At 43.3% G+C, this 19743-nt stretch overlaps 1 protein-coding gene across 1 annotated transcript in view; it reads left to right on the top strand.

Annotated features, from left to right (window-relative positions):
* The window catches only part of HTR1F (5-hydroxytryptamine receptor 1F), a 104595-nt gene extending 99550 nt beyond the window's left edge, over nucleotides 1-5045 (top strand). Inside the window, exon 3 of the mRNA XM_059872563.1 lies at nucleotides 1064-5045. Within this exon, the coding sequence (XP_059728546.1) occupies nucleotides 1102-2205 (1104 nt within the window). The 5' untranslated portion in view covers nucleotides 1064-1101 and the 3' untranslated portion in view covers nucleotides 2206-5045. The remainder of the gene's footprint in view (nucleotides 1-1063) is intronic.
* The last annotated feature ends 14698 nt before the right edge of the window (nucleotides 5046-19743 follow it).

Genomic DNA, 19743 nt, shown 5'->3' with positions numbered 1-19743 from the left:
TTCACGTATTTCCCTACTTATGGCATCCAATGTAACACAAGTGCAATTCACTCAATACAATCAAAAATCTGTGAAAGATGGCCCCACTTAGGTGTTCATCAAGTAGATCTTACACAAGAAATTGCAGGTCAACATTCACTAGAGGATGAAACCTGATCCTCTTCAGAGCTTGTCACTCACAGTAAAAGCTGGAAACTCCAATTCAGCTGCACTCTGCAGGGTACTCAGAAACTCTTTTTGATAAGAACACATCCCCAGAACGCAACCAAGAACTTGTTTCATCAGTATTTCTTTGTATTTTTCTTCCTGTATAGCCATAGGAGGAGTTAGGCTATTTCCATAGAAAGAGTCGTTAGCAGAACAAGTAGCACCCAAATCTTCCTCAGTTTTCTTTGGAGGAAACCACAGAACAGCAAAACTTGAGGAAAAGTAAAGATGTTCTCAGGACTCTAATGTACATCTAGTATTTCACTTAGCCAATAAGTGAACCATTTGAAGCTTTAAAACATATTAAGATGTTTCATTTTAGAGATGTGTAAGAGGAAGATGTAAAACGACACTTTTGTCACACTGTTTTTTCTTCTCCTTTTTGTATGGTGTCACTTCCAGGGCATACGGCAATGTTTCACATTTCTGTTTTCTCTTCAAAGCTATGTCCCAGTTAAGAAATCCCATGTTTAGCTAATACATGAGGAATGAGTCATGTATTGATGGGGAAAATGAGTTTATATGGGCAAAATAAGCATTATGCCTGCTGCATTAATGTTTTCAACAGTCATTACATTGCTTAGTGGAGCAGACAGCATGAGCCTAAAAAGAAGTATTAGTGTTTACTTTAGGATGAGGTTGTTCACATTAAACCAGTTTCAGGACTCCTCTATAAAGCATTTAGAATAAGTAAGGGAAGTAAGTATTTTTAGCCACTCAAGGAACCAGGCTGGAGTTTAGAGCCAGAATAATTTCTAATGATAAGTCTAAACTTCTTGTAAGCTTAGGGCCCATAGTCTTTTAAGACGACAAAAATCAAGGGTGCATCATCTGAATGTTTTTACTTTTCCAACAGGTAACTGCTACGGGTAAAGATCATCTTTAAAAGGGAACATGGATTTAATAAACTCAACTGAACAAAACAGCACATCAGAAGAACCTTTCAAATGGGCGACATCCAAGATTCTCATTTCCATTACCCTGTCTGTGCTCGCTCTAATGACAACGGCCATCAATTCTCTTGTGATGACTGCAATAATTGTGACAAGAAAGCTCCACCACCCCGCCAACTATCTAATCTGCTCTCTTGCAGTGACTGACTTCCTTGTGGCGGTCCTGGTGATGCCCTTCAGCATTGTCTACATCGTAAAGGAGACCTGGATCATGGGGCAGGTGGTGTGCGACATTTGGCTGAGCGTGGACATCACGTGCTGCACTTGTTCCATCTTGCACCTCTCCGCCATTGCTTTGGACCGGTACAGAGCGATCACGGATGCTGTGGAATATGCCCGGAAAAGGACACCTAAGCACGCTGGCATCATGATAGCAGTTGTATGGATCATATCCATTTTTATCTCCATGCCACCTTTGTTTTGGAGGCACCAGACAACCAGCAGGGAGGACGAATGCATCATCAAACACGACCACATTGTTTTCACCATTTACTCCACATTTGGCGCCTTCTACATCCCGCTGGCCTTGATCCTGATCCTTTACTACAAGATCTACAAAGCAGCAAAGACATTTCACAGGAGAAGTGTCAGCCGGATCGTGAGGGAGGAGGGCGTGAATGGACAAGTCCTTTTGGATGCAGGTGAAAGAAGCACCAAATCAGCTTCAATGCCCAGCACAACAGAGAAAACCTCAGATCCCCTGGTGAGCTCTGATAAAATCAACATCACCCTACGAAGTCCCAGGTCTGAATCCAAGCATGAGAAGTCCTGGAAAAAACAGAGAATCTCCAGCACGAGAGAGAGAAAGGCAGCAACGACGCTGGGTTTGATCCTGGGGGCATTTGTGATCTGCTGGCTCCCGTTTTTTGTAAAAGAAGTAGTTGTTAATACCTGTGAAACATGTCACATCTCAGAGGACATGTCTAATTTCCTAGCATGGCTGGGATATATAAACTCCCTTATTAACCCTTTAATCTACACAATCTTTAATGAAGATTTCAAGAAAGCCTTCCAGAAGCTTGTGCGGTGCGGACAATACCTTTAAGAGCTTTTGTTCATATAAGGAGAACACAGTCATTGTTTTTTAACCTGTATAAATTTATATAACTGAGATGGCATTTGTTGTATTTAAGGCAAAGCACCAGGACTCTGCATTAACATTATAATGACTTTTTTTGTATAGGTAATATTGGGAGCATTGATTGCCCAAGTTTTAAAGAGATGGATCATCTGGGATTGGTTTTGCTCTAGAAAAAGAGGTCGCTCTGATCCAGTTGGGATTTGCACAGCTGCCTAGCTCAAAGCAAAAGGTATTACCTTAAATATGAAGAAAATATGCACTTGAAGTAGATGAAGAAACAAAACTTTTTAAAAAGTAACCCTCAGTCATCAATGAAATGTTAAGTAAAACAACACACACACGTTTTAAACCCTACTGATATAAGATAGAAAATACACCATGGAATGACAACATGATTTTAACAGTCTGGCACAGGCCTGCAGCATAGAGCCAAGCCATTCACAGCCAAGGGTAGTAGCTTTAAACATATCTACCATCATCCTAAGTCAGTGAGCTGCAGCCCTGCCTTTTCCCATAGGTGACTTCCCTGTGTTACACAGCAGCAGGCATGGGGCTCTCATGAGTTACCAATTTCATAGCAAGCCAGTGTTGGGAGCCCTCTGCCATTGCACACCCACAGCAGATGTGAGCATAACCTCAAGGGAAACAGCCAAACATCTGGGGCACCTCCAGTGAGCTGAGAACACGGAGGGCCTGGTGCTCTGAGACACCACTTGTGTGGGAAAGGGAAGGTTCATAAAGCACAGGTGGTTCTCCTTGTGGAGATATTAGAAGGGAGAGAAGCAGGAGACAAGGAGACTCCCCTTTCTCTATGTCCTCACACCTGGCCAGGCACAGAGCCTGTGACCTGCAGCACCAAACCAGCCACAGCTCATACCAGGGCTGAGCGCTGCTGACAGAGAGTGGCTTAGTAAGGTTTAAAGATCTGGGGCTGACGGCCCCAGCTCACCATGTTCAGCCCTCCATCCTCAGAAGCCTGATTCCCCTGAGCCTCTTCTCAACTGCCCCAAGCACCAGGACTGTGCTCCCTTTCAAAGCAAGTGAGAAAGCACCACAGTGCTGGCAGCATGGGTCTCTGGAAAAGGCTGTGGAGCACCTTCTGCAGTAGGAGAAGAGGGAGTGACCTCAGTATGCACTGCACACCTGGGCAGGAGATCCTGTGGGATGTTCACTGAGAAGCTCACCTCTAAACCCCTCCTTCTCCCAGAGCATCCATCCATATCCCCATTCCCAGCAGAGTTAAAAAGGCATTACAGGAACTCCAGCCCATCCTAATTTATTTAGTCAAAGATGACCTCTATGAACAAATCCCTTCCAAGGCCTGAAAGATGGCAGCTTGGCCAATCCTGACTGACATGCTCTAGATGCCACACCATGAAGCTGTTCAGAGCCACACCAAAGCCCAGGTTTTGCACTTTTCAGGACAAACAGATTCAGGCTGTGTCACTAAGAGCCACATTCAAATTCTTTGTCAGACATTCAGTGCTGCCTCACAGGAACAGGGACTTGAAGCTCCTTACAGGGATTACAAACCCCACTGTCAGCAGCAGCAACCTCCTGCAAAGGTTTTCCAGTTTGGCACCTGGGCCACCAGCCTAGGAACACCGCAAAGGAACTGAGAAATGACAGCACCATGGTCCCCTTTAGTTGGGGAAAGGTGTCACTGGCCCTTGCAATTGTTCTTCCAAGAGATTTTCAGTGGTTTGTATTAGACAAAAAAAGTCAACACTGCCGTGTGTCTCTCCCCCTCTCCCTCCTCTGTATTACAAACTCTGGAGTTTGTAATAATTTTTGTATTTTCCCTGCTGGCTACCAGCTGACACAACAGTTGTCAAAAGGGTTTCCTGCAAGATGATGAGGTTTGAAACTTGAGATACTGAACTAATTTGTTTCTGTCACTTACAACGTACTGTAATCTGCTTTCACATCAAGGTCCAAATGAAATGCTATTCAGAATTAGCAGGAACAGTACATTTGCTGTTGATTTTAACGCAGCCAGGAATCTAATGGAAAGCTCACTTGTCATACCATGGAGCTCTAGCACAGCAGTGGCACAGCTAAATTTTGAAGATACTGGGATGCGACAGAGAGGAATTGGCTCATGCTCAGTGCAAGCCAGCAGGCTTTATTACCATTGCAGTCAGAGCACAGCCTCTGCAGCCCCCATGACCTCAGCACTGGCTGCATTATGCTGAGAGAAAAAATTGCTCTCAGCATCAGCTGTGCTCTACTGTCTCCAGAAAGAGCCATGAATTTTAGCTTTCCAAAAGGATTAGCAGATTAGCAGGAGGCAGCACAGAAAACCCCACAAAATCATTCACTCTTGAAGACCTCTGTTTCCCACATTTCCTGATTCGTAACTCTGGGTGTCTCAGGGGAATCCATTCCTCTCCCCCTGCCCCTCCCTTTATGGTTGCTGGAATACAGACTATATTGTTTATCCTCTTACTAGTAAGATGTTTGACAATATCTTGTGAAATCAAATTGGAAGGAAAAATAGGGGCTGCTTTTCAGGAGGAAAGATACTTAAAATACTCATTTAAATAATAATGGGTGAAGCTGAAAGAAGGAACCATATGTAGATAAACAGAAAATATCTGTCATTTATGCACTGTTAACAGTATTATATTCTGAAATTAATTAAGCTGCTAAACATTTCTCAAGATGCAGGGTGGTTTCTTTTGTATCATTTTCACTGAGCTGTATCTGCTCACCCTTCAGCACAGCGGTGGGAGAGGCAACTACAAGAAATCTGATCAAACAAGTGGGAAGTTATTCCATTAAAAGCACTTGCGGCTTGTGGACCATCATTTCTTGGTGTCTGACTGCGACTCATCACTCGTTCCCTTACAGAACCCACTGTGCCAAACACTTCCCCACACAGCATCATTTCATCTCTAGCATTTACCCATGCATGTGATGCATCCAATAAAAATACAAGAATTCCCCTTTCAAAATGAATAGACGTTAAGATGTCCACAGGATGCTGCTTTCCCTCCCCGTGAAGCACACAGGCTTCCACCACTGGACCTTAGCACCAGGTTGAAGGAGCACAATTTTATGCACTGGAGCTAAGATTTTTTGCAAGCTCTGTGCCCTGTGAGAGTTCAGTCTCAGCAAAGAGAAAAAAAAAAAAGTGTCTGGTTTCCCACCTCCGCCAGAAGACTGTGTGTGTATTTCAGAGAAAGGGTTTACATGTCCTCCTGAGTTTGCACAAAGCTTCCTGGGTCACTACCCCTGCTGCAGCTGCCCTCCCCATTGCTGTTTGCTGCCCATCCATCAGTTTAGATTTCTTCCAACACCCAGAGAACTGGATTTGGAGCAGCTGACCCACTCCCACTTCAGCTTTCACAGAGAATTGTTCCTGAAGCAGCCGTGAACACGATATCCAGCTCAGGTGGATGGTTTTGGCAAACAACAAGCAGTTAGATACACCTCGTTGTGCTGTACTCATTTCTTTGCCTTTCCTCCCTGCCAGATGCTTTATTGGTGTCCTTTCCTCCTGAGGATGGCATACCCCTACAAAGAGCTTGGGGACTCAAAAATACATTTGTTTTAGTGATGCAGTCACACTTGTTAACACATGACTGTACCACCCAGAAACACCCACCTCATCCAAATGCGCTTTTGGCAGTCACTGTCTTCAGCTGGCGCCTGATTGTTCTCGGTGCTGGGGAGGTGCACAGAAATAGCTCTGTGCCAAATTATTTTCTCCAGTAGTTACAAACTCAGCACATTATTTCTAGGCAAGTACACATTACTACTCGACCTTTGCACGTCAGATTCCCCTCGCAGAAGAGAAACAGAAAATCACTGCTGTAGCTGCTGCTTAAAAAAAAAAAAAAAAGAACAAAAAAAGGACTCTTTGTAACTCTGCACACCAAAGAGTAAATCCTACAAGAAAGTGAGAGGAAACCCTTGTAGTAGCCCTGTAAAGATTAAGAAGAATCCTAATATGTGTCAGTCCTACTACCAATAGCATAACTGCTAAAAATTAACAGCAAATGTTGATATCTCCTTCCCTGTGAAATCCTGAAATTAATTAAACCAATTTTTTTTTCAGATCTTTCATTGTCTTCTGGAAAACCAGGATCAAATTTCTTACTTCACTTTTCAACCAGGAAAGCTAAACGTCTAAAAGAAACATAAATGGTTTTGTGATTTAGTGTATCTAGCCCACATAAAGTAACTCCAAAAAATGAAATCTTTGATGATACTGATCTTGGCTAAGAGGAAAGATTACAGAGGACAGAACAAACAGAAGTCAGCAGCAAGGGCTATGAACAGCCAAGGTTACCAAATTCAAAACAGTCAAATCTTTCTGGTGTCAAATCCCCGACACATAATGAACACCAGTGACTGAAAGCAACTTTATATCCTCACTTTCTATCCTAACTTACCAAAGTATGAGTTTCATAAATTTCAGTTGTTTACTTCACATTCAAGTGAGTTACTTCTTAAGTAAGAACTCTGCAACTCAGGAAAACTTCAGAAGGGAATATTTTCAGGCAGGAAAAAGTACTGTGTTTCATTAGTCAAAGTGCATCAGTACAATTATGAATTTCAAATCCTGGTTGGGGTTGGGGCTCTGTAAAGTCAAAGATGCTGCTTATCGAATACTATTGCTTTTAATCCATTAATAGCTCAAACCAATTGTATCTATTCTTGTTTATAATATAATACTATTATATATATATAATATAGGCCTACAATTATTTTAAATATTGTTCTGAAAGTATTCATTGCTATGCACCAGATAGGCAGCACTAATAAAAATTAGCCTCTTTTTCCACTTTAAAGCAAGATACCTCCTATACATGGATGATACTTTCCCCCTCACTAAATTAAGATCTTTCCTTTCTCCTTGTACACCCATTTATCTGAAACTCAGAGCTGCATTTCATGGTTTGGGTTTAAAGATGAAAAACACGTTTAACACCACAAAAAGCACTAACTGCTAAGGTAATGCTAGAAGAGGGATTAATCTTCTCACTTTCAGTTTAGATCATGACTGGTGGTAGACATTTAATGCAATAGCTGGTTCTGTGCTCTGGCAGCACTCCAAGATGCAAAAGCTGTGGTTAATTTGTATGACAGCAAGCATCTGCTAAGCAACTCGCTCTTGGCTAAGCCTGGTTTCCTATCTTTCACAGCACAAAGCTGCATGAAACAGTCCACAGCCATGAAATAAGGAATCAGCCAGTTTACACTCCAGATGTTTCTAGTCTAGCAGTCACTGGAAGATAGTTGCCCCACAAACACACACCATTAACCAATAGCAGCAAAGCTGTGCCTGCATCCACGGGGAAAAAAAAAAAATCTTTCACATTCATCTACTACTTTGGAGGCAGGCTGAACTGACTCATGACCAGGTGGGCTCAACACAGAGCAGCACTGCGCCCCAGCCAGACATAAAAAAAGATCCCTTCAAGGAGAATGCCAGTGATTAGCAAAACAGCATTGGATTACCTCAACATCTCTGGTCAATACAGGGCTTGCATTTTCTGTCATCAAAAAGTTCACCTCTGAAGCTTGAGGTGATCCATCAGCTTAAATATATGCAAAAATACTGGAATTTAAAATAAGAAAATTCAATCTACATGCTTTCAGGTTGGAGATTTGTCTTCCAAATCTAACAGCCAGTAAAAAAACTGGTTTGGGTTCATTTTGAACCCAAAACAGTTTTTCAAGCAAGACATATCCATAACAGCTAAGCAGGACTTCATTTTTCACACACATAAATTTATGTTACTATTGGACTGTTTCAAACCTCTTTCATTGATGGTCTCCTCCATTTTGATAAGTATTGCTTTCATCTGGTTTTCAAAGTGTGGAAGAAATACTAATAATTAATTAAATATCTCAGATAGGTCTTATCTCATTTTTATAGTCAGAAAACCAAAAGCTAAGGGAAAAAGGCAGCCAGCACCTCATCCTGAGATCCTGGGGTGGAGGGGAGGTGAAAGGAGGGGAAGGGAAAACAGGAAGGCCTTTCTTAACTGCACAAGGAATCACATGCTACCGTCTGAGGGGTGAAAATGAGACCTGTGGAGCAAAGCAAATCAGGAGAAGGGGAAGGAGGAGGAGAACAGGGAGAGAGAAAGACTGAGCAGTTTTCTCCTTATAGGGCTTGGCAGCCTTGAAGTAAACTTGCTTGAACTTAACACAGCTCAGATCCAGCTAACAGAAGTGCCAGTTCACTTCGGAGCTGCCTGGCACCTCCTGGAGCTGAGAGAGGGAGAGGAGGTGGTTTTGCCACCTCCATCCCACGCAGGGTCAGTGCAGCACTGCACAGCCCAGCACACATGATCCTTCTTCAAAACTGCTGTGACAACTCTGGTCAGCACCAGCCGTGCTCAGCCAGTGAGGCTGGGGAACTGCAAGTACTGAGATCTTGAGAGGTACAAACAGCAGACAGAAAAAAAAATTAGTAGTAAGAAAGGATATCTTAAAATCTTACCTACATTCCAATGCCCTCCCACCTTCTCAAAAGCTACCTCGAGCACCTGGAGAGCTGAGTGGAGACTTTGTCCCTTGCTTTACATGTGGCAGGGATAGATGCTCAGCTTGCTTTATATTTCAGAAGTACAACTTACACAGTCAAACCACTACCACATTTCCTGCTCTTCTTAGCTAAATACCCCAGTGTATGCCAATCTTCCCCAGCCCCTGCCAGCCTGGCCCTCTCCTGTGTCTCCAGCTCACTGAACATGGTGTTAAAGGACTCCATAACAATTTGCTCCAGCACTCCTCTATTTCACTTGACTGGAGAAGAATAACAAAAGGCGAAAGAAACACCCTCCAAGCTCTAAACCTGCAAATAGGGCATAAAATAGAAATAGAAGGAAGCAGCCTAGATTTAAGAGAAAATAAATCAAGTGACACTCCTCTGAACCACCCTTTCTATTCACCGCTCTCCACACTCTCACCCACAACAAACTACACAGTGTGAGGGAAGGGGAAAAGTTATTTCAGTAGCAGGTTTGACTTATTTTGTATAGTTGGGCTAAAGAGCTCTCGTTTAAAGATCCTTCAGGGGAACAAGGAAGGCTGTGAAATGATAACCTGCTTTTCCTTCTCTCATCCTCAACTATACAAAGAAAAGCAAAGAGGAGCAAGGGATTATTGGCTCAGGTGAAGACAGGGAAACACAGACCAAAGGAGAGAAGGAGGAAGGGAAGGCTCTCACCGAGGGCTGGGTTCTCATGGGACAGAGCAGCTTTGCTTCAGCCCCCGGACACTTCATGAGAGGGCAAATCCAGCCCTTCTTCGCGGGCAAGAAACGCAGCCAGGGGTGGGAACAGGAGGGACGGGAGGCGATTTGGGGTTGTTCTCGCTGTGCCAGGCCCCGGAGCCGCTGGAGGCTCGCTGCAGGGCCGGGGATGTGCCGGAGGATGCGCCGGGCCGCGGAGCCTTTTCCCGGGCGGGCGGGTCCCTCTAGCGGCACCTGAGCCCGGCAGCGGCCCCGGCCGAGCTCCCGGTCCCTGCCCGGGGGTCACAGCCCCGGCTGCCGTCCCCGCACACCCTCCCGGCCCGGCTGGGCTCGGCTGGCAGCCAAGCCCCGCTCCCCGAGTGCCCAGCATGGCACCCCGGGCTGACAGGCATCCCTGGCAGGGGAACAAACGTGCCGACAAGTGGGGAAACCATCAGCATGGGATCCCGCCCTTTACCAGTAAGAATTTCAGAACCCCCATGTCTACCTGCACCCCCGTTCACTAGGGGGGTTTATCAGAAAGTCATACAATACCCTGAGTAGTAGAGGAACCAGGAGAATCATCGAGTCCAACCCCAGGCCCTGCACGCCCCAACAATCATGCCATGTGCCCGAAAGCTTTGCCTAAGCCCTTCTTGAGCTCTCACAGGCTTGGATCTGAGACCAGTTCCCTGTGGAGCGTGTTCCACAGCCACCCTCTGGGTAAGGAACCTTTTCCTGATATCCAGGCCACTTTCTCGTCCTCGACACAACTCCATGCCATTCCCTCAGGGCTGGGAGCCGGAGAGAGGAGAGCTGTGTCAGCCGCTCTGCTTCCCCTCATGAGGGTGTTGAAGACCACAATGAGGTCTCCCCTCAGTCTCCTCCAGGCTAAACAGACCAAGAGATCTCAGCCATTCCTCATAAGGCTTCCCCTCCAGGCCCTTCACCATCCTCATGGCTCTCCTTTGGACTTTCTCCTATGGCTTCATGTCTTTTTATATCATGGCACACAAAAATGCCCTCAGGACTTGAGGTGAGGCCACACCAGCGCAGAGCAGAACAATCACCTCCCTCAACCAGCCAGTGCTGCTGTGCCTGATGCACCACAGCTCCTGCTCATTTAGAGACTTGGTGCACCACACACACAAAAGGAAGAAAAATTGCAGTGAAAGGTTGATTCAAATGAGGAATTATCACTGGGACAAAAACCCGGGAGGAGCCACTGAGCACAGAGCGGGTTGAAGGCTGGGTTGGTGAACAAGGGAGCTGCACTAGAGCTTTCCTCTGGGTTAAAACTCCCATAGCACAAGGGTCCTGGGACAACCAGGTGCCAGAGGACATGGAGGTTTCCCAGAAAGAGAACAAGACATTTACTCCCTCTCATGGTTGCTTCAAGACTGAGGTAGTAAGTTACATTTTGTGAGCTGAATGGGACTCCAGAGCATTCCAATTAAAGGTGGCAAGCCTGGGGAATTCAGCAGTGTGTGTACGACCTCCCAAGCAAAGGTCAGAAAATACTGTCGTTTGAAATGGTGTGCAGAAACACCTATGCAGTTGAAAAATGTACATAGGGGAGAAAAACTACAAATTATCAGAGCTCAGGGGAGCTGATAAAACAATAATAAAGGCCTCAGTGACAGGTAGAAGCTTCTAAGGGGGTTTCTAGAGAAGCCAGTTCTTTCTGATGTGTTATTTGGTTTATCTCAGGATTTAATTCTAAGTACTCATCAATAATAGCAGGTACTACAGGAATAGCCCCTTAGCTCCCTATTTAAGGTAATGACACTATTTATAATAACTATTTTTGATTTGGACTTGTTTGTAGTTACTGGACTAGAGGTTTTGTTCACAGTTGCTCTTTACCACTTTTTGATATTGCACAGTACTGTGCAAAGTGGCCAAAACTTCCTCATTTCCAAAATCTGTAGCCCCTCTCATACTGCACAAGGACAAAGCAAAGCACAGGGCAGTGGGGAGTTATGCTCTGGAATTATAAAGTGGCCAATGACTGGAATTTCATTCCAGGAAAGAAGAATTATGCTGAAGTGTGAATAACTGAACTCTTACTGTCTTCATACATTTTCTGTGAAATTCTACCAACAGCATGTCTGAATTTGTTGGAATACTGGGCAGCAGTACATCAGTGCATACTCTGAGTACTGAGGAGAGGAGCTTTAAAGTCTCAACTGAGACCAGAACATGTACACAAAGAAATACATGTAGGCCACACAAATATTTGTACATGAACACAGAGCTAAAGTGCCACAAACAGTCCTTTTCAGAGTTAGAAATTACCAAACATAAGGGATTCATGACAGCATATTTTTTCTGAGCAAGAGAAGACCTCAGGAACTGTTCTAGAAAGGGCTGTTTCTAATTCCCCTGGCATTTTTCATGTTAAGAAATTCTCTCTCATGCATTGCCTAACCATTGATTTATACCCAAGTGCTTCAGCTGGTTCTTGTCAGCTGTCCAATTCTATTCCTGTTTCTGGAAAAGTAAATCTAGAATTGTTTATGCAATTCACTTGCAGTTTGAATTTGCTTTTTCTTCTTTTTTTAAATATAGGCAGCACAAAAGCCAGAGAAATACTTGAGCTGCTTTGCAAAGCTAAGAAAGGAAAATTATGACAGATTTTTTGACTCCTGTGCTTCTGTCAACATCTCTTTTTTTTTCTGTCCTGTATCCTGTCTTCACTGTCATACAGACACAAAACAAAGAAAAAAATAAACAAAACAAACAAAAAAAAGCCACACAAGCAACTTTGCCAGACCTGGAAATTTCTTTCCAAGTTTTGTTGGATTCTTAGGGGGAGGGGAAAATAAAATCAAACCAAGGATCAAAAAAAAAAATCAATCCAAATCTTTCATCACAACTGTGAGGCCAGTTACAGTTATACATGCTGCATTTCCAAGGGACTACACAGTGGCAGTATGATCCCATCTCATTCCCTTCTGCTGTGGAATATATTGCTATAGAGGTGGTAATTACAGATATTCAGAGACCCTCAAGCCAAGCTAGTTTTAGCAGAGAATTCACATTTTCAGGTTGTTTGGAGAGGTGTATGAATAGTAACCCTGCATTCAGCACCACCATGATGCGGTGCAAACCACATCCTCCTATTCAATTGCCCAGAAACGTGTGGGTAGGATCTCTTGCCAAATAGTGCTCTTTAAAATATTCAACATTTGTTTGATGCAAAAATATCACAAGGACTCTTTCTACCTGCAGTAGTTCATCATACAATAAGCATGTGTGGAGTAAACTCCTTCCCTTATTCCCTTGCCTCAACTTATTTCTTTCTGTCACTACATAACATCCAGACAAATGTTCTGGCATGGGAGGTCTTCTTGCTCAAATGCATCTCCTGGAGTTTCATTACTGTAGCAGGGAAGTTCAAACATTGTCACCAACACCTCAGGAGATCACAGATGAGTGATTGATCATCTCTGCATCACACATGGTACCTGTCAAAGGCCCCAAGGTAAAATGAAGCAAGTTGATGTGAAACAAATAAGGATAGGAGCTTCCCCAGGCCCTGGTAAGGAAAAGGAAGATTGATGGTGAGCCAGTCTGCTGAGTGTGGCTTGGAGCACAACCAGCATGAGTGAAATCCGCAATCCAGCACCCAGGGAGAGCACCCTCCCAAGAGGTCTCTCAGTGTTCAGCTGAGCTGGTGTCCCAGCTGCAGCAGGACAGTGTGGGACAGGCTGGCTCACAGGTCCACTGGGCTGGGGTCACTTCAGTCAGGGAAAGGGCAGCCCAAACACAGCCAAGGAAGATGACAGGCCTGTGTCCCTTTAGTCCTTCCACTGAAATACAAACCCTGCTCACTAGACAGTTTGCTGACATTAAGGTATGGTCACTCCTGAGCCTTTTGAGGGCCTTTTTCATACAAGGAAGTCCCCTGCTGACCAATTAGTCCAGCTTGCCCTTTGCTTGGCATCAGCTGTGGAAACAATGCCAACCGTGAATATGCTCCAGATGACTCTGGCCTTTGTTGCCAGAATGGGATGAGGAGTATCACTGTCCTCAGCAACACATTTTCTGATCTGACTATCTATACATATAAAGCATGGCTTAGTAACCCAAAATACAAAACAATTATTTTTTTAATGCAGCAAAAGAATGACATGTGCTACCATTTCCTCCCTGGTCTTTAGAGGTGTATTTCTATTTCCTTCTTTCACACATCCCCCACGCTGTGGTCATTTCCTTGCTCTAACCCCATCACCGTGATCTCCTCCTGCTTCAGTACAACCCTCTTCTTCACAGGTGGCCCACTACTTAGAGAGGCTTTACAGACCACAGGGCAGCCAGAATCTGATACGTAGCTTCTACATGCAGAATTACTGCCCACAAATTCGTGGGTTTTTCCATTTGCACATTTCCAAGTGTATCAAAAGAGCAAGGTCAAGCACCTGGACTTTTTTTCAAGTACAGAAATACAGATATTACCTTGTCCCAAAAAGGTTAAAAAACACTTCCCAAGCAAATGGGGATTAAAAAAAAAAAAAAAAAGAAAAAGAAAATGGCAATAAACCAGACATTCATCTAAATGACAGCACTATCAGCCAGTAGTTTGTTCTGTCAGGTAGCTGTTTTGTCTAGATGTTGCAGGAGAGCTCCTTCCTGCCAAGCTGCTTCTGCCTGAAGTTCATCAAATCCAAAGGTATCAGTCAGCACCATTTGTGGACAGTCTTGATAGTTATGGGAGGTCAATGTGATGTGCCGTTCCCTTGCTGATCAACTCGTCTCCTTTTCAAAGTTGTTAAAAAGCCCAAGCTGTAGCCATCTAGGCACAAAACTCAAGTAGGACAAGATGAATTCATTAAGTATCTTATTTTCTATTTTAATACCATCAACAAAAAAAAAATAAAAAGCTACCAAAAACCAGAAAAAGAAAATACCATTTCATTCTACACTTCCATTTCACTGATGGATGTGTTCTCTACTGTCATTTTCAACATCAGAGATTAACAGTTGCAAAGATGTTTGTAAAAGTGAGACCAAGGTTTGAGTTGGCAGCAGAGGTTGTCTCTCTTACCCAGTAAGGTGCACATGTTATTGGTGTTCTCACTTCCCATCTTCACAGAGGGCACAACAAATTGATAGAGATATTTAAACAATCCAGCCTTAAGTAAGAAGCCTCAGAGTGGCTTTGGGTTTTTCTGCCTCTCTTGTATTTAACGCAATCCCCTTGCTTTACTGTCTGAGCTCTCCATTGTCTTTTATAGTAATTAAACGAATGCATCTCCAAGAGAAACAAGAAAGTTTCCTTTCTTCTGTGTCCTCAGTTAGACACAAAAAATCGTACCAGAGAGAGAGACAGAGAAGGAGAAACTATTGCCCAAGATCACAAAACAAAACAGCTACAAAGAACTAAACCCAGTTCTCCTCACCTGCTACAACATGATTTGATTCTCTACTTAGGCTTCATTATGTCATTTTTAAGTCTGTAAAATGTTAAAGGAAACAAGCAAGGGACCTTCTTTAACATAAAAGTGCAGGGTCTAGAGTAGAGATTTAATTAAAGAATATAAAAATTTATTATTTTTGGCTAGTCTCCTTATTGTTAAGCTTCACTGTTTGAAGTCATAGCTGGGGCTTCAAAAATCGTACAACTGAGGTTTGCGTAATTTGCCATTAACAGCTGTGGTGTCAGATCCACTGGGTTGTCAGTCATTTTAAAATCCAGGAACACAGAGTTACCAAACACCAAAAGTGGGACTCAAACAAGGGGGATTTTAAGGTAAAACAAAGCAAAAAACATCAGAGACACTGTGAGTAATCAGTGAAAACAAACAAGGCCATAGTCAGCTTATGTTTTCAGAGATAGTGGAAAGTGAAAAATTACTTCACATGAGGAAATTTTGCATCAAGCCAGTAGGAAAAATGTTAAGCAGGTTTCTGTGGAAGGCCACCATCAAATGTTCACTCTGTCCATTCAACATCACACTAAGATGGCTCCTCAGGCTGCCACTTGGTAGCCTGAGGAAGGGTGTGATCTTCCAAACATCAAGCAGATGTCAACCTCTTACCATATCCAGTAGTTTTCTGATCCAGATTCAGCCACTACAGGATTTGAGGAGGGGCACACCCTCCTTAGGCAAGTGGTGATTTTTGGTGTGTCTATTTATCCCCCCACACATCCAAAGAATGGACACAAAAAACGTAAGGGAGTCATACTGAATGTCTGCCTTGCATCAACACAGATTCATTTCCATCTCTGCCCAAACAGCTGCTGAATCCTCTGATGTGAAGCCATCACACATCAAATTAGTGATGAGACTGATAATTAAAATTTCCTAACACTTTGCAGTGAAAGACTTCATTTGTACCTTTTCTCAAGGCTTTTCACTGCTCAGACTGAGCCCCTTCTTCCTCAAACCGGTGCCTCATATCACAGGAGCGTCTGGGCTAACATAGAATCCTGGCCCAGCCCACCTTGCCAGGTACCAAAAGCAAACTTGGACCAAAATGCTCCACTCATTACAGAAAAACTCCAAATGTTTTTGTGAAGCAGCTCTTACCCCCACACACCCTTTTCATACCTACAGGGCACTGGCTTTCCATGACTCCAAACACCAACACCTCAAGGTCCTCTGGCTCTCCCAAAGTACAGGGATGCAATGAGAGCTTTAGGGCTCAGAGCTGCTCTCACCACAGCTTTTTTTGTCCAAAACCTAGCAAGCTCCCTGCTTAGCAATTAAAGGTATTTTGCAAGACCAGCTGTGCAATTGCACAGGTGTTAGCAATTCCCTGAGATTCTTGATCCTTAGGACAGGCCTTTTTGCAGGGCAATCATCTTTCCCCATCCTTTCAGGGTTTCCCCGTGTTCCTAATATCCATTTTAATTGAATTTTCCCTTATTTCCAGAGCTGGCTGGGCTGATGTTTCCTTTGGTTTAGGAGAGAAGTCCCCAACATCTCTACATGTTTAACATAAAGGAACTCCCAGCTTCATTTAAAATGAAATCTTGAGCTTTTTTGGTCTGTTCTTCACCATTTAGTTCTCCCTAGTTATGCATGATTTTCCCTTTTTAAACTGGGATCACATACCCATGTTCCTGATCACATCAACTAAATCAACCTCACTTGCTCACTCAAGAGTTTTTCTACATATCCTCTAAGTTATTAATGTTTAGTCTCAGAAACAAAATTTTAAGTCATATCAGTCCCTGGTTCATTGACTGTGGAGTTAAATAGATCTTCTGTTGTCACTCCCATGGCATATGATTGCTAATGGTTTTCAGTCTGGATGACTAAGAAAATTTCCTGTGACACAAATCTCTGGAGTATTTCACTCTCTAAAAGCATTCAGTAATTCTTTATTTGCATCCGAATTCAACTCCCCAGTCTATCCCAGGAGGGCTTCCTTTGACATCTTTTCCTGGAATAATTCTGATGGAAACTAATCTACGTTATCCACATTTCCCTTTTTTTTCTTAACATCTTTTAAATATGTTTCTACTCCTCCAATACCTTTAAAATCATTATTCTATCATTTCTGTACAGCCCATTTCTAACATGATTGCTCCTGTCATGTAATAATCCCTGTGTCTCTTCCACCTCAATGTAATTGATTAAGTTGACAAGGATATTCAGTTTCCTGCTCCAACAACACCTGCAATAAACACTTGCATGGTGTGAACACCATATCTGTTGTCTCCTGGCCATACTTTCTAGGCATATCAAAGTAAATACTTTGATACTGCCCACTTAACTACAGTTGGCAGCAGTTTTACTCCCTTTTCCCCTTCTCCTTGTATTATAAAAATACCTCTAAGGACTTCACTACTTTTCCAAACAATTTTATTCATTTCTTTATTTCGATTTCTTTTCATAAGCCTTGTTAAGTATGATTCCAGGAAGCTGTGTCTTCAGCATTATTCACCCTCACATGGGGGCTGCCCCTTTTCATGGCTTTTCCTTCCAACCACACTCCTTGCACTGACTGCAGTGATCTGGAGGAACTTTTCTGTCCTTCCTTCCTACCAAATTTCACCTAAACCAAGTCTTTGTTGAATATCACTTCACACGGTAATTTTTTTTATTCTCTTTGGGCACTGACAGTTTTTTTAAACAGGGAAAAATCCACTGTTGATCCTTCCTATGACCTTCAGAATCTTTTTCAACCTCAACACCCTGTCCTAGTCCTTCCTTAGGGATGTGGTTCATGAGTCTTCCATTCACCAGTGAAAACATGACCAATTTTTCCGTAGCAGGGTTGTTTACACTCCTGGATGTGCCCTTTTGGGGGCAGGTGGGAATCTTTGAGGTCCTCTCCCCACTATCCTTCTTCCTGACTCTTGCCTCTCTTTTGGAGTGAGGTGCTTTGCTCCTCTTCTTTGCCACCACATTTCTTTTGCTACTTGTTGATTGTTTTCTTCAGCTTCACCACAGTAATGCCTCCTCCTCTCAGCATTTAACCACCAAGAAGTGGGTTTCAATCACCAGCAAAAATATTTTTTCACAGAACATAGTTAAATTTGTGGAACTCATTGCTGGATGTTATCTTACAGATGTAAAACATTAAAAAGGTTAAAAGACATTGAAATAATTATGAAGGGCAGGTTTATCAGTGGCTGCTACGAGATTATTCAAACACAACCTCCATCTCACAAAGTCCTAAATCCCTGACTGTAAGAAGCTGAGCAAAGTTTTCAAAGGGTCAGATAGCCGTGGTTTCCTATGGTCTTTTCTCTTCTGGCCATTCTGAACCATCTTGTAAAATATTTCACAAAGTTAAAACAGTCTCAAGCCATCTCCAGAACGTTTCTCTGAGCTGCTGAAAAAGAGATGTGTTTCTCAATGTCTGGGCTTATTTCACAGCCAGCTCCTCATTCAAATCATAAAATCATGGAAAGATTTGGGTTGGAAGGGAACCCCAAAGTTCATCTGGTTCCGGCCCCCCCTGTCATGGGCAGGGCATAAGACACCACAGAGACATTCAGGTACTGATTCAGACCCAATTCCATCGAAATCTACCAGGCTGAGCTCTCCATCAATGGCACTAAAACTGGAAGGGCAGAAGAATTGCCTGCCCATCAGACAGTGTCTGTATCAAAAATGTTTGCTGAGGGTGAACTCCAGATATGGGACTGCCTTTGACATTACATCTAGTAGATGTATGCCAAGAATTTGGCTTTTTACACATTTTTTTGTCACGCACATACCCTCCTTTTTTTTTTTTTACAGATATGCTAATTCTCCATTGGCACTTAAGCACAATGACCTTTCAAATGCAAGCTGTTGTGCAATAACAGTAGAAATTCTATGCCAGTTTTTATATATATATGTAACCACTGAATAAAGGAAATGGGACTAATGCATTTGCAAATCATTGTGCAGATTTCTCTTTAAGCATTCTTTGTGCTATTTCAGCATTTGTGAAGAAAACATGAGGCTTAGCCAGCAATAATGCCTGCATGAAGCCATATCTGCTATGTTTTCTTGCCAAGCAGTCCAGTTTTAGCAGGTCAAGAATCAGTCCCCAATGCTTTTTGCTAGACTGAGAATCAGAGGAACACACTCAATAGCTGGTCTCATCCTTTCCACACACATCCTTTGAGTGATCAAAAAAGATCTTCAATTCATGAACACTGCAAATTGGTATTTTTCAGTGCCTTCTTGGAGCTGATGCTGAAGTTATTTCTTGCATACAAACAGATTAAAAAGAAAAATCACACTGCAGGAAGGGCTTGTTTAACAAAAGCTAAGTTTATCTCATCAGCTGCGTAGCTCAGCAGGAGTGATTTGACAGAGCACAGCATGAGCTGGGGGATTTTATTTTGGGCTAGCTCTGGTCTGATCCTATGAGCTGAACACCCATGAGCAGCTGGAGAGCTTTAGGTGAAGCCCAGGGGTGCTGCAGAAAAGATGCAGCGTTTGCTGTGTGCTGCAAGGCTGCTGGACAATACCAACCCCGCACAGTGAGCACGGGAGCACCAGGAGCTTCTTTTCAAAAGCACATTTCTGACCCAGGCTAGCACTGTGTGAATGCATCTGCCAGCAGATGACTGCAGAGAACAGCAGCTGCAGGAGAGTCCCAAGGACAGAACGTGATCCAGCCTCTCCATACCAGAGCTCAAATCTCTTTTTGCTCATTTGACAGGCCCTATTTGAAATGTGTTTTTCTAAGAATGTGCTATAGAGGGATGATGACAGCTGCAAGCTGAGAGCTAAAGAATGTTTTGTGTTTAGCAAAACATTTCCTCTGTGCCTTAGCATCTTCTATGTGTTTCTTATTCTCTCCTTTATAGCCTACCCCAAGCTATCTCCTACATCAAAATTAGGTCCAATTAA

Source organism: Haemorhous mexicanus, chromosome 2 (assembly GCF_027477595.1).
Source record: "Haemorhous mexicanus isolate bHaeMex1 chromosome 2, bHaeMex1.pri, whole genome shotgun sequence".
Lineage (NCBI taxonomy): Eukaryota > Metazoa > Chordata > Aves > Passeriformes > Fringillidae > Haemorhous > Haemorhous mexicanus.
The sequence above is the reverse complement of the archived record's forward strand: the minus strand, read 5'-3'. Positions and strand labels throughout refer to the sequence as shown.